The sequence below is a fragment of the Terrapene carolina genome, unplaced genomic scaffold, assembly GCF_002925995.2.
Source record: "Terrapene carolina triunguis isolate 2854851 unplaced genomic scaffold, T_m_triunguis-2.0 Scaffold23, whole genome shotgun sequence".
NCBI lineage: Eukaryota > Metazoa > Chordata > Testudines > Emydidae > Terrapene > Terrapene triunguis.
The window spans coordinates 28248550-28269081 of record NW_020664374.1 but is presented as its reverse complement, the minus strand read 5'-3'; the positions used below and the strand labels follow the sequence as shown (position 1 = coordinate 28269081).

Sequence of the window (20532 nt, the reverse complement as noted above, 5' to 3'; positions counted from 1 at the left end):
TTATTCAAGCAAGGTTTCTGAGAACAAAAGATGTAATTGTATCATAAAGCTTTGCCTTGTCTTGTCTCATAGAAAGGAAAAAGAATTGAAATACATTATTAATACCATGAATTCCTCATGTAGTTCATCTGCAACTGCCTTTCAGAGTCAACTGAATCCATTAAAATTATTAATCCGTGAGCATTTCGGATGAGAATTACTATTATTTTTTATTTTTAAAATGGGGTGAACTTGACTGCTCACAAGAAGGGGAGGGAGGTGGCATGGGCTGTAGCTTCATTTAATACAGGCACCATGCCATGCTCCCCACAAAACTCCTGCCTCTGCACTTCATTTCTGATTTAAAATAATCCTGCTATTCTAGCAAAGAGATTCCTCTGTGTTATTGCTTACAGAATTGTCTCTATTGTGACGTGGACAAATAATCATCAGACACTAGGTTGAAGCCACTAATTTGTTTCTTATGTGATTACATAACCTAGGGCAAAACTCTACTCTTATATGCTGCTTTCCCTACATTTGTCCATTTTCAGTCATCATCATTACAGTCCTCATGTTTGTGGACAGAGCACTATGTTGGAGTCTAGGGTGAGCTACTAGCCCCCACTCCAGGCCTTTTATGAAAGGTAAAAGGTCTGGAGTAGTTTAAAGGGGCCCTAAAAGCCCTGGTTCTGGCTGGGGAAGGATTCCCCTGGCACAAGCCCTGTAAACAGAGCTGGAAGGCTGCCTTCCATGAACTCCCATGCCCTGAGGTAGGGAGCCTGATGGGGAAGGGTTAAGGTTAGGGGAAGTTATACTTGGTGGAAGGGCTGTAAGGTTTAAAGGAACTATTGTAGTCCATTCAGGCAGCCCAGGGAGGCTGCCATGACTTAGACAGCTCTAGCCTCCAGAGCAATCCAGAATCGGGAGGACACAAGCCACTTTAGTCTCTCCCCTGCAGGCTAGAAATTCTATGCTGTGCTTCCTAGGGACTCTTGCTGATGATCCCTATACAGATATGTGAGCAGAGGTTCGCTCCTAATTGGGTGCCAATGAGAGGAAACATACTAGTTATGGATGCACTGTGCCAGCTAATGCTTTTCTGTAATTGGGGAAGTGGGAAACCTTTGATGGGAAGGCAAGGTCAAGAGGCACAAATGTTTTCTCCTGTGGCGTGTGTGGGCAGATCTTCAATTGCAAATCCCTTCCTTGATTTTTCTTGGGTCCCACTGACGTGGCATGCTCTATGTATGCTATGAAAGCGCCTCTTGCAGTCTGTCAAACAGCCATGATTTTCTAGATCATGAAGGTCCAGAATAGCAGGCAGTGTACGAGTAGGCATATTTAATAGTTTTAAAAAGAGAGAGATTGTTGTCCTATAATCCAGGTACTGAAATAATATCTCAACCCTCACTTAGATGGGCTGTATTTATTTTCTCTAATGTAACTTGCACTCTATTTGATTATCTAAAGTGTTATTGGTAGTGAGGATCACTTTGGACTCACCGACTCTGCGCCGCAGCGTGGATTACAAGGTGTAAATTGCAGAGCGCACCAAAGCGCCGTACTCTAGATGCCCCATGTGAACACTACTGGCACAAACTAAAAGTTGCCTAGTTCACATTAGTTTGCACTGCAGAGCAGTGTAGACAGGGCTTTTATTTAATTATACAGCATCAAATATTATATACAATTTTTCATAATTGGAAACAACCATTCATAATAATATTAGGGACTTTTTTTCCTCCGGTCAAAACATATATGATATTGATATTAATAAATGCCTTTGGTTTTGTTTACAGATGAAAGGGAAGATGTTCAAAAGAAAACATTCACAAAGTGGGTAAATGCACAGTTTGCTAAGGTAAGGGAATTTCCTGTTTTCCTTTATAAATCAAAGACTGTTATGTACATATACAATCAGATTTTCGAAAGAGCTTACTTCCCACAATTGGGACCAAATTTGCAAGAGAGTTCAGCTGGGGATTGAGCAAAACACAACTCCTTCATTTAGTTGTCTAAATTGGAGCTGAGCTCTTCTGAAAATATGGCTCTTAATATTGAAACCTTTCTCTGTAATCCCTCTTGGTTTTGCAGTTCTATCACTGAAAGGATTTGAGAAAGTTGGAAGAACACAATTATCCCTTTGCCTTATTTCTCCAATTCTGAAAAATCAAATCAAATCTTAAAGACCTGAAGATTAATGTGTGTATGTGAATAAATTTCTGTTCAGGCTTCTTGCACAATACTGTTACCTCCCTAGACCTGACCAATTAGCCAATATTTAGCATCTTGTGGGTTGTTTCCGTTAGGTGGAGAAATTGATAATATGAATCAGATATGTCTTTATTGCAATCCAGTTTATTTATAAAGAATGTACACAAAGTCCTGTTTCCCTGAACACAGTAGGAATCAAACAGTAAGAGACAGTTTCTTTGTTCGCCATTCCAAGCCTCTTTCCAGCCAGCACTTAGCCCACTTTCTATATTAGCTTTTTCTCAGGGTCTCACTTCAAGTGCTTCTCTGGGGCTTCCTTACTGCCTTGTCTGTGTGCTTCTTTGTGTTTCTGTTTTTCTTTCTCTCACACACAGCTCCATCAAACAATAAGCAAGCCCTTCCCTCCCCCCCCCCCCCCCCGGTATTTTCATTCAGACCCCTGTCGAAACCTTTCAGATCACATGGCTGAAATCCTATTCCAGTCATGCATGTGGATTATGTTTTGGGGTGTAGCTCATATTGTTTCAGCTATCTATTACATAAAGGAGTTCACTTGCATTTTACGTTTATCTTGAATGAAGAGCAGCTGTTACACCCACTAGCTTTAGTAAGGTTTTACCCAACCGCCCAATATATAATGATATAATCAGTTCCAAAACACAGTGTAATAGTTCTAACAATAGATAAGCTAGAACCAAACCTTGTGATTCAAATGCTCTAGAACATTGGGAGAGAAGGTCTTCAGAATATGAACACAGATCTGCATAAAAGTGTCATACCTACCCCCTCTCTCCAGCAGGGAGCAAACTAAAAGATCACCCTCAGAAAATGTCAGAAATCTGGGATCTCAGTTTTGTGACTCAACCCCATCCGTACTTCCAGCTCTGCTCATATGCATGATGTTGGGGTTACTCTGTTGGAAGTGATGTTAATTTAGTAATGCTAATGTGGTATGTTGTGATAACATGGTTTATAATTTGTCATCACTGTAGTTTTATGTTGCACAATACAGTGTGTGAAATTTTTAAATGAAGAGTCTTGATTGTAGAATTGGCTCAGATAGCTTCTGTATAGTTTCAAAAGTGTGTCTTGTTAAGCTGATTAGCCTTAAGGGTCTGCATTAATTATAAACAGATGGTAAAATATGTTATGTCACTCCTCTTTCTTACTCAGGAGCAATAGAATCCATTTCATTAATCAAGTATGAAATATTCTGGGATGAGTGAGTCAGTTGGCAAAAAAACAAAAAAAACCCAAGTAGAGATGGACCTAACTAAAAGGCTAATTTCAAATGTCCTCACACCTTAGGGACACCGTAGGAATAAACTCATTTGTCGTCAAAGATAACTTGCTGAGTTGAGTTCCTTCCCCGCAAATGGTTTGTTTGTTTTTTAAGTCCAAGGTGCACCAAACATCTCTTGAACACCCAGAATACCAGTCACATCCAAGTAATCTCCATTCCCTGTTCCGGACTGAAACTCTAGGATATTGAGTCTCACATGCCCACTACATACAATAATAATCCAAATATTGCATATATTCAATCATAAATGGTAAAATTTTGAAAATCTGTCTCCTAATTTAAGTGTGTTTAACTTGCCTAAAAATGTCTGTGGTTTGGCAACGTGTGCCTTATTAAGATCACATACTAGGAAGAAAAATTAATGCTTTTCTGGTCAATGTTAACTATTGTCTCTTGACACGTTTGTAATGACATCCCTGGGTTAGATCATATGTGGAGACTGAACCTTCATTAGAAAGGGCTTTGAGATCTAATAATGAAAAGCACTACCTCAGAGCTGCGTGTTGTTGTTGTTGTTGTTAATATTTTATTATTATCATTACTACCTCTTAGTTATTGTACAAGGTCCCTTAGCTCAGAGGCAGTAATAAATTCTTAAACTCACTAACCACTAGACGGGGACAGAGAGCCACATGGCATTATTATGAGTTATACAAGCTTCAAAGAGCAAGTTATTCTCAGGCTTCTGCCTCTTTTCCCATACAGCTGCAGCCTGTGCAGAGAATCTGGAGATGTGAGACTTCAGAGGGGCAAAAGAGATCTGATTAATATTTATGGATGCAGCATTGCAAGTGGATACCTGGTATTTTCTATTAGGGTTTTGTCCAAAGTGAAGTAGTGCCAAAATACTAATAGATTTAAGAGTTGCAAACCTTAATGATCTATGGGCCAGATTCTTAGCATATGTACAGTGTCATTGCTCGATTGATGTTGGCAGAACTATGTTGATTTACACTATCTGAGGATCTGGTTTTATATCTCTTGGTTCTGTAGTGACATAAATAACCAAGGCTTCATATAGCTTGAGACACACCTGTCTCAGACATCAAGAGAAAGACAAGACTGCAGCTTTTGGGGAAGACAGAATCTTTCCAATAAATAAAAGGTTAACCACTTGCTTAACTACTGTACTCTGTAACAGATCATACAGTGTGATTAGTTAGGCTTTTCAAAGTGATTAATCAGTTTTATAAAGTGGTTTCTATTCTGTTTAGTATCTTTGTGGTTTTCTCTTTATTTTTTGCCCTATACCCAGTAACCTTTGTCATTACGGTTACTAGAATTGTTTGAAGTGACAAAGAGTCAGACGCGGCTATTCACCCACGAAAGCTTATGCTCCAATACGTCAGTTAGTCTATAAGGTGCCACAGGACTCTTTGTCGCTTTTTACAGATCCAGACTAACACGGCTACCCCTCTGATACTAGAATTGTTTGGGTAGCCTATTAAGTTGGGAGACAATAGGCTGTCAAACATACTGGAAGGAAGGGAGGGAGGGAGGAAAGAAACTGACCTTTTGAGACTTTGGGTACGTCTACACTTACCGGAGGGTCCGACAGCAGGCAATCGATGTTCTGGGATCGATTTATCGCGTCTGGTTTAGACGCAATAAATCGATCCTGGATCGATCCCGGAAGTGCTCGCCGTCGACGCCGGTACTCCAGCTTGGCGAGAGGAGTACGCGGCATCGACGGGGGAGCCTTCCTGCCGCGTCTGGACCCGCAGTAAGTTCGGACTAAGGTACTTCGAATTCAGCTACGTTATTAACGTAGCTGAATTTGCGTATCTTAGTCCGAAGTGGGGGGGTAGTGTGGACCAGGCCTAAGGGAGGTGGAAGCAGGAGTGAAGCATTGTCTTGTTCTCTGTCAGAGGCAAAGGAGCCATACTTACTACTTCAAACTGTGACAAGTGGGGATTGGCACAGCTGTGACCAGATGGGTGCTAGGCTTGTTTTATGACCCTATACATTGTTTGGTTTTGCAGGGGGTATGGAAGTGACATCAATATATTTAGGACATTACAATGGTGATTTTGCAGTGTGAAGTTGCTATGTTTGTCATGTGGATTTTTCACTGAGAAACTCAATTATTTTTTACCTGCACGATTAGATACTTTACGTGCAGCTAAAAGTAACATGCTTTCTGTCCTCTATGGGAATGCAATGGGACAAATGCTCCTAAGGACATGTGTACATTCAGGAAAGATAACAGGAATCAACTAAAGCTATGAAGTTAGTGTGCAAAAGTAAAGCACATTAAACTCCTGTGTAGATGCTCTCCTTCAGACATAAACTGGCCAGTTTACTTTAGTTTAATCCTCCTTGAAGGATAACTTATGTGCTTTAACTTCACATGTTTAGTTAATTCATTTTCACTTTCCTAGGTGTCCCCAGATAGACAAGTCCTAAATCATTTATGTGCATCTGAAAATTCCATCCTTAATTATGCAGAGCTAGAGTGTGGAATCTTATTTTCACTAGTGAGCAATTACTTGCATAAGTAATCCCATTAATTTCAGTGAGCATACTTGGGTGAGCAACTCCTCTCCAATGCAGATGAGAGGGGCCACAATTTGGCTCTTAATCTTTGGCAAGAGCGCTAAGATAAAAGGGAATATGTAAATTGAAAAGCAGAAAATGAGACTAGAACTGAGGAGGCCTGAATCACAGTTGCATGTTCCAACTGTTATCTGGGGTTTTCTGAACCTGAAACTATGGTAACTAGTCTCTGTTTTTTAGGTAGTTTCAAGTCCTAAATAAGTGCTTCTGTCTGATAAATGATTGGTACACACAAGAATGCTTTCACTCAAAAATCCTTGTTTTTATTGAGTCTAAAGCACTTGTCTAAAATAGCAGTAGTCTAGAGCACCCCAGACTTAATTACCCAAAGTCTGAGGTGGTGTCAAGTGATCAGCAGCAGGTTTCTGGTGGACAGCCTTTCTCCTAGCCGCTGGGGAGATGGAGGTCAGTCTCCTAGCTCGTTGAAATCTCTCTCTCCAAACTTCTCCAAATTGCATACTCTAACTACTCTCTTTATAGGTTTTCAGAACAAAGCACATAACCCATTAGCAGTTACTATGAGTTAACAATTTCCCTAGCATCAGTAAATAACTCATAATTTTAGTTATCAGCAAAGCAACTCCCAGCGAGAAACTCGTAGTCATAGACCCCCAGATCCAAGATCAGCGATCCACACTCCCTCCCAGTCTCATAAATGTGTCACTTTATCTATCCTTATTAGCAACAGTTCAGCTGTGCAGCTGTTTTGTCTGCTTAGTCAGAGACCAAATTATTCCTGACTAAATGGTGTTCTCGCTTTCTGATAATGTGGCTGAATACAGAAAATGGCTACTGTTATGTCAAGTCCAGTTCTCTCTTAACATTAACCACCAGACTACCTGCCTTTCTGTGATTAGTCATGAGATAGTAGACCTAGCAGTTACTGTCATGTAACTGACATGTGATACTTGAGTCATGCCAGCTTTAAAAATGTGGAGCATATTTCTTTTTTTAAATATTGTTTCATTTAAAATGATAGAAAAGAGTTTTTTTCCAAAGAGGTTAATTTGTAATATAATGAGATTCTTTTCTGTGTGCATAAGTGTAGCACAGGTGCATGGCGTAGCCTAGTTCTTTATTAATAGTGCACACTGCAAACTAATTAGAATCATTACAGGAGGTATGTTGGTCCTATGCAGGATGGTTATTTTTAAGATCCGAACTTTTTCTAAATTGTAAATGACAATTAATTTTATTTTCTAACAGAGCCTGCATAATGTAGAGGCTATTTATAGGTATCACATAGACTTTTACAGTAAATAGTTTAAATGTAACTATAGTGCTTTAATGATGTCTACAGTGCATTTTACAGGAGCTTGGGTGATATCAGTGTTTAAATATTTTTACTAATGAATTGCATAATAGACTCCATAGTAGAAAACATTATTGATGTCTGAATCTCTATCTAATAGTACACAAAAAATAAGGCACTTACAAATGACAACTAATTTTTGAACCCTGTCTAGACCGTGCCGGAATAGCAAAAAATGCCAGAAAATCAGTGCATTCACATAGGGCAAAAGAAATCAACAAACATTCACCAGGTGTTGAGAATAATTGATTTCACTCTTTCCTGATGGAACGGATATTTCAAAATAAACAAATACAATTCTAATGATGGTGATAAAAAAAGATGAACACTGAAAGACAAAGCAAATAGCGAAGTATTGTGCATTTTGTCAGTTTTAATTGTATGTCATATTCTGATGACTAATTTTAGATTCTGAATTGTTGCTCAACATTGTGACTTATAAGTGGGTTGCATACAGGAACACTAATTTGTGGATGAGTTTTCAACATTTAAACTTCAAATACTGCATGTCAGCAAGATGAATTTGCTTTTCTTTTATAGGCATTTTTGAGTGCACAGGGTTTAAATTGATTGGTGCATTCATGATAGGGCTGGACAAATATTTAGTGTACAAATTTACAGAGAAGCCTATTATACATCTTAAATGTACTTTTTACTATGGCATAAATACAGCAGTTCACTTTCAATTTCAGAGCTGGTTGAAAAATTCACAAAAATTCACAAAAAAACATTTGTCACTGAAAAATGAAAAGATGAGGGCAAGGAAAAGTGATAGACCAAAAGGGAGAAGAAAAAAAAAGACTAAATGTTCATTTTACAGTATAATTGAAAAAATGGGGGGGAGGGGAACTACTATTGTTAAAGAAAATTTTAAGTTTGAGAAAAGGCAATTTTGAAATGGGGAAAAAATAGTTCTGAAATGTGACCATTTCTAGTTATGTTGGTGATTTTTACAGTAGCATTCAGGGGCATGGTCCAATTGTAGTAGATGATATGAAAACAAACATGTAGTAAAGAGACAGTCTTGTCCTCAAGAGTTTACAATCTAGCTTAATGACAAGACCAAACAGGTGACAAGACCTAAACAAGTGGGATAGTGCTCACAATTTTTAGAAAGAACAGCAAACTAGATACCATTAACTTAGGTTTGAACAGAGACTGGGAATGGGTCGGTCATTTCACTAATTGAATCTATTTCCTCATGTTAAAGTATCCTCACACCTTCATGTCAACTGTCTGAAATGGGCCATCTTGGTTATCACTTCAGAAGTTTTTCTCCCCTGGTGTTAATAGCTTATCGTAATTAATTAGCCTCTTACAGTTGATATGGGTACTTCCACCTTTTCATGTTCTCTGTAGGTATAAATATCTTCTTACTGTATGTTCCATTCTATGCATCTGATGAAGTGGGCTGTAGCCCACGAAAGCTTATGCTCAAATAAACTGGTTAGTGTCTAAGGTGCCACAAGTACTCCTGTTCTTTTTGCTGATACAGACTAACATGGCTGCCTTTCTGAAACAATTTTTAGAGAACAAGATATAATGATGGTGGTGGCTTGAACGGTGACTGAATGGCTCACACATCTGACAATATATGCAGTTTTTATTTTTTAAGTTACTTATAATTTTGAACTCCAGTTGCATAATAATCAAAACTAGTTACCATTGATGGCTATTTGGTGGCTTATGCAAGATGGTTTGATGGTGTCAGTCAAGGTCCTAGGATCTGATTCAATGGCCTTTGAAATAATTCAAGAATTTCAGGAACTTCACTGTGTCCCTAGGGGTTTTGAATTGGACCCCTTGTGCACAAAAGTCCATATCGCAGAAACTACCACAACAGTTAGAACTATGACTGGAATTTGCAGAGTGGAGGACAAGGATTTAAAGGTCAAGGACACTGTACTACACCAGAGGAGGGTTGAGTATAAGATGGGCCATTGTGGGGAAATTTGCACTACTGTTTCTCATGTATCTGTTCTGTGGCTAAGCCTTCAGTTTCCCATGCTGTCAATCTAGTGCCCTTCTTGACATGTAAATTAAACCAAAACCCACCACTGATGATACAATGAATGCAAACTACAGTACAAGAAGTTAGGACACTGAAAGGGGAAGACATTACTGGATGGATTTACAGATCTATTGAAGGGCTAGCACTTATAAAATTGTGTCACCCACTGAGACTAATGCACTTATGATTTTATTAGCTGTGCCATTTTCTTTAGTCTCACTGGACTCAAATTAATAAGCAGGAAAGTATAAAATATTTGACTTTTTTAAAAGATAAAGAAGAAAGAAAAGAGGCAGAGGAGACACCCCCCCCCCGCAAAAAAAAACAATTGCCTACAAAGTTTAGTAACGGTGTTCTAAAAATTACTATCTTGACAAGGAACATGCCAGTCAAGTGAAGACAGCTACCGAGTATGGTAAATGAACATCTGGAAGAACTTTCAGATATGTATGTAGAAGATCAGATATGTGCGTTCAAATTCCAGTGATACCCATTGGTCCTTTCCATGTTTTGAAAACAGTACCTTAATCCAGCATATGTTTGCAATATTAGATTCAAAGTTATCCTTGAATCAGGATCTCTTGCACAATATGGATAATCAGCAGTGTGCTCTAGCACTACAGGTCTTCAATGTTTGGGGCCAAATTCACAGGTGAGTCTAAGCTGGTATAACTCACCCCTTCTCCTGTGTGCAGTGACATCAATTTCTGCTCTCTCTGGACTAGAGTTGGTGAAATTTTTCAGTTTGATTAAATTTTCCATCAAAATCTAGATTAAAAAAACAAATTAAACTTTCATTAAATATTTCTCTTTTAACAGCTGTGCTCTAGATTTACTGGTCCTCATTCTCAGCTACACTGAGATAAAAAGCAGTAACACTGTAGCAGTGTAAAGAGGCAGAAACAGTCCCCTAAGGATACTCCTGGAGGTGGGCTCTCCTCAGTCCAATCTGGGTTGGTGTAAGGGTTCTAGTCTAGAAAACAAAGGGGAACAGATGAGGAGGCAGAAGATAGCGAGGGAAGGTAGAAAAGAGTCCAGGGAAACAGTAACAGGGTCTGGGATTGTGTAGATTGTGTTCTAGTCACAGAGTCCCTGACTGGAACCTGTAGTAGTAGGTGGGCCCTAGTTCCCTCTACCAGCACTGGGGAAGTATCACAGTCTAGGCAGTGGAGTGGAAGAGTGTCTGAGACAGTTGTCCAGAGCTACTTTGATACCCTGGAAGAGGAAAACTATAGTGACCTGGCTGGAGGGCCAAGCCACGAATAGGGAGCATCCTGAGTCATGACGAAGGAGAAAATGAGTCCAGAGAGAGACAGAGAGACCCTGGAGCAAGTAACCAAAGGAGGGGTTGTCAGTCTGGTTGAGAGCTAATCCTCAGATAAGTCGTGAGGAGTTGCCCCAGTGGTGAATAGTGAATCCCATGACAGATGGGCTTCAGAACTTGCTTAAAATTAAGCATGTTTTTTAGCTGAATCAAAGCCTAACGTCCTTTCTGTGTCCCTAGTTCAGAAGGTATTTAAGTGTGTGCCTAACCTTAAGCAGGCAAGTGGACCCAGTGTGTGAGTATTTCACAGTGCTTATAATTAGGTATGTGCTTAAGTATTTTGATGAATTAGAGCCTTTGTCTATGGAACAGGTACAGCATGAACAAAGCCAATGTAAGCTTACCCTATAAGCTGCACCTCTATTGTACTTTATTATCCTCTCAACCTCCAGTTCAGAAGTGAAGTTTCTTTTCAGGCTGTCAATTGTCCTACTTCACTATCTACAGTCTGTTGTCATTCTATGTTGTTATCTGTCATGTTGCAATCGTCTCACAATGAGGTCCTTGTCACCTTATACCAGTAAGGTGCCTTGCACAGCAATGGAGCTACAGCGTATAAGTAAATACAAAAAAATAGAGGTAACAATTATGCCAATTACAGTTGTGATTTTGGTGCTTTGACAGTTCTCCCCTAGGAATTTACTTCATGGTATTATGGCCATCAAACAATCAGCAGTATGGTCAGAGTAGACATATCACCTTTTAGTCACTGTTGACATAAATGGGATATATTTTAATTGTCACCTTGTGGATTTTCTCTTCAGTGATATTGTAATTACAGTAGGGAGGGGAACTCCGGGTATAACAGAATAGGACTAAATTAGGGCTGTAAAGCGATTAAAAAATTAATCATGATTAACCGCGTGATTAATCACACTGTTAAGCAATAATAGAATGCCATTTGTTTAAATATTTTAGATGTTTTCTACATTTTCAAATATATTGATTTCAATTACAACACAGAATACAAAGTGTAAAGTGCTCAATTTATATTTATTTTTATTACAAATATTTTCACTGTAGAGCCCAAAAGAAATAGTATTTTTCAATTCACCTAATACAAGTATTGTAGTGCAATCTCTTTATCATGAAAGTTGTACTTATAAATGTAGAATTATGTACAAAAAATAACTGCATTCAAAAATAAAACAGTGGAAACTTTAGAGCCTACGAATCCACTCAGTCCTATTTCTTGTTCAGTCAATCACTCAGACAAACAAGTTTGTTTACATTTGCAGGACATAATGCTGCCAGCTTCTTGTTTACAATGTCACCTAAAAGTAAGATCAGGCTTTCACATGGAACTGCTCTAGCCGGCATCACAAGATATTTATGTGCCAGATGTGCTAAAGATTCATATGTCCCCTCATGCTTCGCCCACCATTTCTGAGGACATGTGTCCACGCTGATGATGGGTTTTGCTTGATAACAGTCCAAAGCAGTGCGGACTGACACATGTTCACTTTTATCATCTGAATCAGATGCCACCAGCAGAAGGTTGATTTTCTTTTTGGGTGATTTGGGTTCTGTAGTTTCCACATCGAGATGTTGCTCTTTTAAGACTTCTGAAAGCATGCTCCACACCTCGTCCCTCTCAGATTTTGGAAGGCACTTCAGATTCTTAAACCTTGGGTCAAGTGCTTTAGCTCTCTTAAGAAATCTCACATCGGTACCTTCTTTGCATTTTGTTAAATCTGCGGTGAAGGTGTTCTTAAAATGAACAACATGTGCTGGGTCATCATCCGAGACTGCAATAACATGAAATATATGACAGAATGCAGATAAAACAGAGCAGGAGACATACATTCTCTCCAAAGGAGTTCAGTCACAAATTTAATGAACACATTATTTTTTTAACAATCAACATCAACATGGAAGCATGTCCTCTTGAATGGTGGCCGAAGCATGAAGGGGCGTATGAATTTTTAGCATATCTGACACTTGAATACCTTGCCATGCCAGCTACAACAGTGTCATGTCAATGCCTGTTCTCACTTTCAGGTGACATTGTAAATAAGAAGCGGGCAGCATTGTCTCTCGTAAACTTGTTTGTCTTAGTGATTGGCTGAACAAGAAGTAGGACTGAGTGGACTTGTAGGCTCTAACGTTTTACATTGTTTTGTTTTGGAGTGCAGTTATGTAACAACAAAAATCTCTATTTGTAAATTGCACTTTCATGATAAAGAGATTGCACTACAATACTTGTATGAGGTAAATTGAAAAATACTATTTCTTTTGTTTATTATTTTTACAGTGCAAATATTTGTAATAATAAATCATATAAAATGTGTACACTCTGTATTCTGTGCTGTAATTGAAATCAATATATTTGAAAATGTAGAAAAACATCCAAAAATATTTAATACATTTCAATTGGTATTCTATTGTTTAACTGTGCAATTAAAACTGCAATTAATCATGCTTATGTTTTTTTAAACACAATTAATTTTTTTAGTTAATTGCGTGAGTTAACTGTGATTAATCAACAGCCCTAGAACAAATATATGGAAACACAATGTTGCTATATGATAGATGTGCTTCAGCTTTGCAATTTGATCTGTAAAAATAGGTTTGGCTTAACACTAGATAATATTTAAGGATTTCTTTATTCTGATAAATTATATACTTATGTAAAATTCAGCAAGATGTACTCTTGGAAACCAGTGAATTTGTCCTATTAATTTTTCATTTCTTTTGGCACAGAATTAAAACAAGTGCAATCAATTACATTACACAGTTTATGAAAATTTAATGTAAAACTGAAATGTTATAAATATAGTATTTCTACTTTATGTTAAAAATTGTTTTTAATCTTCACAGAGCACTTGAAAGGTAAGGTGCTAAGTAAATGAAACCATATTAGTGCACTCTGCACAAAAAATGGTACAAAATGCAATTAGCACCTAATTCCACTTGAATTAAGTACAGATTTATATATTGGCCAAAAGGAACCATTTTTCCTGCTGTACATTCTCAACTAGCATTTAGTGGCTCACGTTTGTGAATAAAGCCCCAATCCTTTTTGCTCTGTGTCTTTCATATAATACATAAAAGTTAATTTCATTAATTTCATAAATATGAAAATGTTGATCTATGAGATTAGTAAAGCAGTTACCAAGAAATTATATTTTAGAATGATATGTAGGAAAACAGGTTTATTTTCAGCATATTTTAAAAACATAAAATTCTGCACAGTCTTGTGGTAAAAGGGAAATATTGACCTGATTCTTAACCCTGCCTTGACGTGAAGCTTGGCTGCTGCCATGGATTAAAATGCAGGTTTAATTCCATTGCAAAAGCCGAAAACATCAGGGATTCAGAGTAGTCTTCAGTCAGTGGGATATGATAAAAACAAATTATTGTTTGAGCAGGTACTTCTACTTACAGCATGCTAACATTAGGGGCATGCAGCACATGACCTCACTGATGTAACACACTCAATTAGAGATGTCTTTGGATACAGTAGCCCTGTTCTTTTTCATTGCAAAACATAGAAATGACACAAATATTTTTGGTTGTGACTGAAAGATTCAAATAGAAGCACTTGGAGTGGGGGGGAAATGGGGACTTTAATTAAAAAAGTGATATTCAAACTTCCAAGCGGTCAAGATATTTCACATATGCACCAAGATGTGGATGGTTATCCAAAACTGATGCTTATCTGAATCTTTGGAGTTGTCTTCAATGCTTTCCCATAAACCCTCTTCTTCCCAGCAACTGTCACAACTCTCCTGCAGTGACAAGCCCCAGCTCCCAGACACTAGGTGATGACAGAAACCAGCCACTTATTACTTTATTTCATAGCTCCCTTCTTCCACTTCAGAGGGTGGTCACCAGTAGACCCTCTTGGGGTGATGCACCCTCCTCCCTCATCCCATCCAGTCTGCTGACTGGCTCATGGAGGAAAGGGAGCTATGGCTCTGCCTGCTTTTGCATCTTCTCACCTCTGTGGAGACACCATAGGCCCCTGAGAGAACAGTGAGGGTGCAATTCTCTTTGGTCCTTTCACATACTACACAAGGGTTGGAGTCCTTACTCTCTCTCCCCTCCCATGGGACGTAAGGGCTGGGCACCATCTACCCCCCCCCCCCAACTGTCTGAAATTCATCTTGATATCTTTTAGTACATTTTATTTGCATTGATATACATTGTGTAGTGTTGTGGCAGATATTCTGGTTAATTGCAAGACTTTCACTTTTTTAGTTTCTTCTCTGCTGCAAGCTACTCTTTTTCCACAAATGTTCAGGGAAATCATTGCACAGGTTTCTGTGTGAACCTACAATTGTAAATCTTCATTGTCAGAAACACATAAGCTTCTCTTTATAAATAAACCCCGCCCTTGGTGAGGTTAAGATGCTTGCTTGAAATGTTTTGTCTAATATGAGTCGAGTCATTCAGTGGCATATTTGCTTCAGTCTAATCTTTGCAGAATAACCACTTAACAAAGGGTACCATTTAGATTCATTAAGCATACCAAGCAAGGTAAATACTACTTTTAGCAATAGTGGGCACTGGCATTCCAGTTCTAATCTCTTTCAGCGGGATTGAAGGAAATCAATTGAGATCGATTTAGCTCTCTCACCTCTTCCCTCACAAACCTGGACTGTTCTTCATGATCTTTTATTCAAGGCCTCATAGATCTTCACTGTTCTCATTTTAAGTCAGCAGATTCATCTAAAGAGAATTGAATACATGCCCTTTTCTTAGTTACAATGTACATAAGTACATAAGTGAGCTTGTGAGAAAAATAGGAAGAAGTTAAATATATCATTACAATAATGGTCTCAGGAGTGAACATGTCTAGCTTTCAAATTTGTAAACATATAGAAATTTTGCATCATTGTCCTTGTGATCCAAATTCATTGTAACTAGATATTATCATCAAAATATCCAAAAAAGCAAAACTCTACTACATCCATATTTGCCTATATAGCAATTTATATTACATTTGGTGGGAGGGGAAATGCTGTATAGTTTCACACTGCTGCATAGTAGCACCAGCTGAGCCACAATATCTGTACCATACCTTATAATATTGGAGTAAAACATCACATGCCTATGGTTCAGGAGGGGGAGTTTATCTATATATAATAGAGATAAGGTGGGTGAGGTAATATCTTTTATTGGACCAACTCCATTGGGTGAAAGAGACAAGCTTTCGACCCACACACAGCTCTTCTTCAGGTCTCGGAATGGTATTCTGAGCATCACAGCTAAATACAAGATGGAACAGATTGTTTAACATAACCAGTTAGCACATATTCTAAGGGGACCTTTCAAGATAGAGTGGCCCATTAACACCTCTACAGTCATAGGATAAAAAGGGGGGAGAGGAGTTTGTGGGTTACAGATTGTTGTAATAAGCCACAAATCCAGTGTGTCGGTTCAGTCCATGATTTTTAGTGTCTAGTGGAGTTATGAATTTAAGCTTCCAGGCTTATTTTTTGAAAGTGTTATGCAGGTTTCCTTTGAAGAGGAGGACTGATAGGTCAGATGTAAAGTGATCGCTTTGTGAAAAGTGTTCACCCACAGGTGATAGGGTGTTTTTGTCTTTTATCATTTTCTGGGGTAAGTTCATTTGAGAGTGTAGTGATTGTCTGGTTTCACCCTGTGGCGGGGTGACAACTCACCAGCACGGCGCCTCCTGCTGGTTGTCCAGGGAATTAGCTCTTTTCAGTCAGGAGCGCCCTCTGCCGGCTGCCGTCTCACCTGCCGCTGACCCCGTGTCCCTCCCAGACCCCGGTGCCCTTCTAGATGAGGGTTCTGCCCCCTGGCAGTACCCCTTTAGTCTGGGTCTCCCCTCCCTGGGGAACCCCCACCCCCTATCCCTCCCTTGCCTCAGTGGCAACTGTCAGTCATCATCTAGCTCCCGCTCCCTGGGGCAGACTGCAGCCTGTACCATTCATCATCAGCAAGGGGGGAGGGGGTCGGACCAGGTATGTCTGCTTAGGTCTGGGCTGCCACTCTGCAGCACTCGTACCCTTTTGTGGGCCCTCACCTTGGCCTGCAGCCTGGGGCTCTGCTAGGCTGGAGCTCCCCAGCTCCCTCTTCCCTTCCCCAGCACTGCTCTGCCCTAGGTGCCCTCCTCAGCTTCCCAAGCAACCAGGGCCTCCTCTCTCCATGTAGCTAGAGAGAGTGTGTCTCTGGTTTTTGGCCCCAGTCCTCTTATAAGGGCCAGCTAGGCCCTCATTAAACCAGCCTCAGCCTGATTGGGGCATGGCCCCCAGCTGAGGCTGCTTTCCCCAATCAGCCCCGCTTTTCCTTCCCTGCCACAGCCCTCTCCCTGGGCTGTTTTAAGCCTTTTAAGGCAGGAGTGGGTGACCACCCCGCTACACACCCACATAGTTATCGGGGCATTTAGCGCACCGGATGAGGTACACCACATGTTGTGATAGGCTCCATGATGTGTAGGATCCATGAATCTTAAAAGTGTGTTGTTGGCGGTATTGATCATTGTAAATAATGGAGATATGTCTGCAGGTTTTGGACCTGTTGTTCTGACAGGATCAGGTGTTGCTTTGATTTGGTGTCTTGGTCTGTGTGGAGCTTGCTTCATATGTTGAGCTTGCAGAGTTTGGGAGGTTGATTGAAGGTCAGAAGTGGAGGTTCAGGAAAGATTTCTCTCAGGCTGGGTCCTCATCGAGTATGGACTGTAGCTGTTTGACAATACCCTGTATGGGTTCCAGTTGGGTTGCAGGTGACAACTAGGGATGTGTGGTTGGAGGAGGTTTTCTTCTTTGTGTATTGAATCAAGTTCTCTCAGGGTATTTGGGTGGCCTGTTCCATGATACAATATGCTTCTCTGGCAGAGTGTCTTTATTTGGTGAAGGCAGTTTTGAGTGAGTTAAGGACTTTCTCCTCAGACTATATTCTGTCGTATCTGAGTGTCTGTCATTCATCTCCTGCCCCAAGTCTTCTTTTCACATTATGTAACCATGACTAACTTTCCTAGACAAAACCATCACTTTTTCTAACCCATGTAACATGTTCCAGGCTGTATTGGTGGCTTTAAAAATAGGATGTCATTTGGTTGTGTTGACATTTGGGATCTAGTTAACAGTTTAAAATAAATCCCTTCTTTTTTATGATTGCAATGCAATGTTATTTTTTATTTTTAGATTAATAGAGATTAAGATTTTCAGTAAACACCAAATACCTTTCCATTAAAACCCGTTTATGAGAGGCTATGAAACTATTTTATAATGGTATGTTATAGTTCCAATTGGGTAACATTTTGTTTCCATTGATTGTCGTGAAGCTTGTTATATGACACTGTATTTTGAAAACAAAAAAAATTGGAATTTACTACAAAATTACCTACAAAATCCCTTAAAGTCTCAGATTCTGCAAAAATGGGTAGTAATCATTGGAACCTAGAAAATTATAGGACTTCTATACATGTCTATGCAGACATAGGTATCCATAACTTGTTGTTTTGACTCTTTCTAGAATGTAGTTACCTGGTCTTAGGATACTGAGGAGCAGGCAGATGTGTTTGGATATACAGAACTACAACACATTATTATTTTTGGAATGGCATGTATGTGGGCTTAATGTAATAAAAATATTTATGGTCTCTTTCATGAATAAGCCTTTAGAAATTGTGGTAAACTCCTTTTTTCATGTTTCTTAAAGCCTTAATGGTGTGGAAGTCACTTTTAAAAAGTTGAATGCTAGAGATTCCAACTTTAGGCAGGGGTAGTGTATAAGCTGAATCACCTCAGCAATAGTTCTGGGAGGCATTGTGACTCTCAGACACTTCCTATTTGCAGTTCTTCCACATATTCTTTCTGCTCCCAATGAAATCTGGGGAGTAATTCACTGTCTGGGTAGTTTTAGTAGGACTCAGCGCAGCTGAAATAGCGTGAACTCTTGGAACCCACTGCAAGCTCACGGCCTAATATATGAAAAACAAATCAAGAAATGATTATATAAAATCTCAAATATTTTACAGGGAGGAGTTTGGACTCTTGGAAAATGAGTACATTCTCACAAAAATCCACATACTGATGACATTCAAATATTACATAAACAGTTCAGATTTGTGTACATACACGACTACTGATCCCAAATTGGGGCTAGAAATTGAGATTTAGACTGCATACTACACAATGGAATATGAGTTCCCCTTAATCTCCATGCAGGCTTTCTGGAGACATTGATACACTCTTAGTCATTACATGTTTTACACATCAAATAGAAAGTTACAAATGGATCAATATGTACAAAAGAATCTCCCGACCCAACAAAAAACATTTTCTTCCATTCACAGCACAGATGGGAAAAAGACAGGGAAACCAATTGCATTATGCCATGACAGGTTAACAAATCTGGGTTCTGCCAGACCACTTGGGGATAGTAAGTTCCACCATTGATGACCCCCACTGAAAATGAGTTGGCATTTACACCAAGAGATTTTAGGTGAAAAACCCCAATTGAACACAACTGTCAAGGTATCACAAGGAGAGAAGGGGGGCATCTAAGGCCTTGCTTTGACTAGGATTTAAAGGTATGTTGTAATGTGTTGACTAAAATGTCTTAAAGCAGTTGAGTGGACAAGTCAGTGTAGAGGTTAACACTGGGCTCTCCCACTGGGTTTCAACTTGACCAGCTTATCACTGATGTCTGCATTAGAGTTTTGGAATATGTTAGAATTTGTTCGCTATCCTATTCCAATTTACACCACATGTTTAAATCTTCGCTTAAACCAGCTCTGTGCTCACCAGTTTTATAAATAAAAAACAACACTTAAATAGTACCTATAAACAAATGTGAATCTATTGCAAAACACAGAGGTAATTTGCCATGTTGCTGTTTAATAAGTAAGCAGCTGCATTCTGCACCAACTGCAGTATAAATGTTTGTGATGCAGTGACCATCCCACACATGGCCTGACCAGGTTAAAATGGGCCAATTAACCTTATAGGCTGTACCTGGAGGAGGGCCAGGAATTGATAAAGTGTGACTGAAGATGCTGCCCAGCACGCTCTCCTTATATAAATCCAGGAAATTGAGTAGCTCTGCAGTTATTCCCTAGGGCAGTGATCCCCAAATTGTGGGACATGTCTGCCTAGGGGTGTGTGGAGGAATGTCTGGGGGGGCATGTGGCTTGGGCCCGGGCCAGCCCCCACGGGGAAGGAACACCACCCAGCCCTGCTCTAGCCCCAGCTCCAGCTCCTCTCCGCCCCCAGCCCCAGCTCCACTCTGCCCCCTGCTCCGCCCACAGCCCAGCTCTGACTCTAGTCCCAGCTCCTTCCCTATCCGCACTTCTGACCCCAGCTTTGTCATCAGCCCAAGCTCCTCTGCTGAGCCAACTGTGCTGTGATGTGGGGGACTCTGGAGAGATTCCATTACTGGTAAGAGTGTGTGACAGGAAAATTTTGGACACCACTGCCCTAGAGAGAAGGAGATTTGGCTAGGGGCAAGGAGGAGTTCTATGGGGAAAGTAAGCCCTGGGATCCTGCCCTGGACTACAGAGTCTGGTGAGAAGCCCACAGGGGTGGATTAGCCATTGGAAGCAGAGGAAGCTTGATTGGTAAGCCCAGAAGTGGGCTAAGAGATAGAGAAGTGATGTAGGAAGGATAGGGTTGGCAGCTTTCTAATCTCACAAAACCAAACACCCTAGCCCCACACCTTCCCCAAGGCCACGCTCCCTATCTCACCCCTACCCGAGGCCTCACCCACCACTCACTATATTCCCCCTCCCTTGGTGGCTCACTCTCCCCCACCCTCATTTACATTCACTGGACTGGGGGTGGGTGTTGGGGTGCGGGCTCTGGGGTGCAGGAAGGGGCTCCAGTCTTGGGGGTGGGGCCAAGGGATTCGGCGTG

At 40.0% G+C, this 20532-nt stretch overlaps 1 protein-coding gene across 1 annotated transcript in view; it reads left to right on the top strand.

Moving 5' to 3' along the window:
• Positions 1-20532, top strand: part of LOC112112035 (dystrophin) — a 1981667-nt gene that overhangs the window by 417225 nt on the left and 1543910 nt on the right. Inside the window, exon 2 of the mRNA XM_026649948.1 lies at positions 1782-1843. Within this exon, the coding sequence (XP_026505733.1) occupies positions 1782-1843 (62 nt within the window). The remainder of the gene's footprint in view (positions 1-1781; positions 1844-20532) is intronic.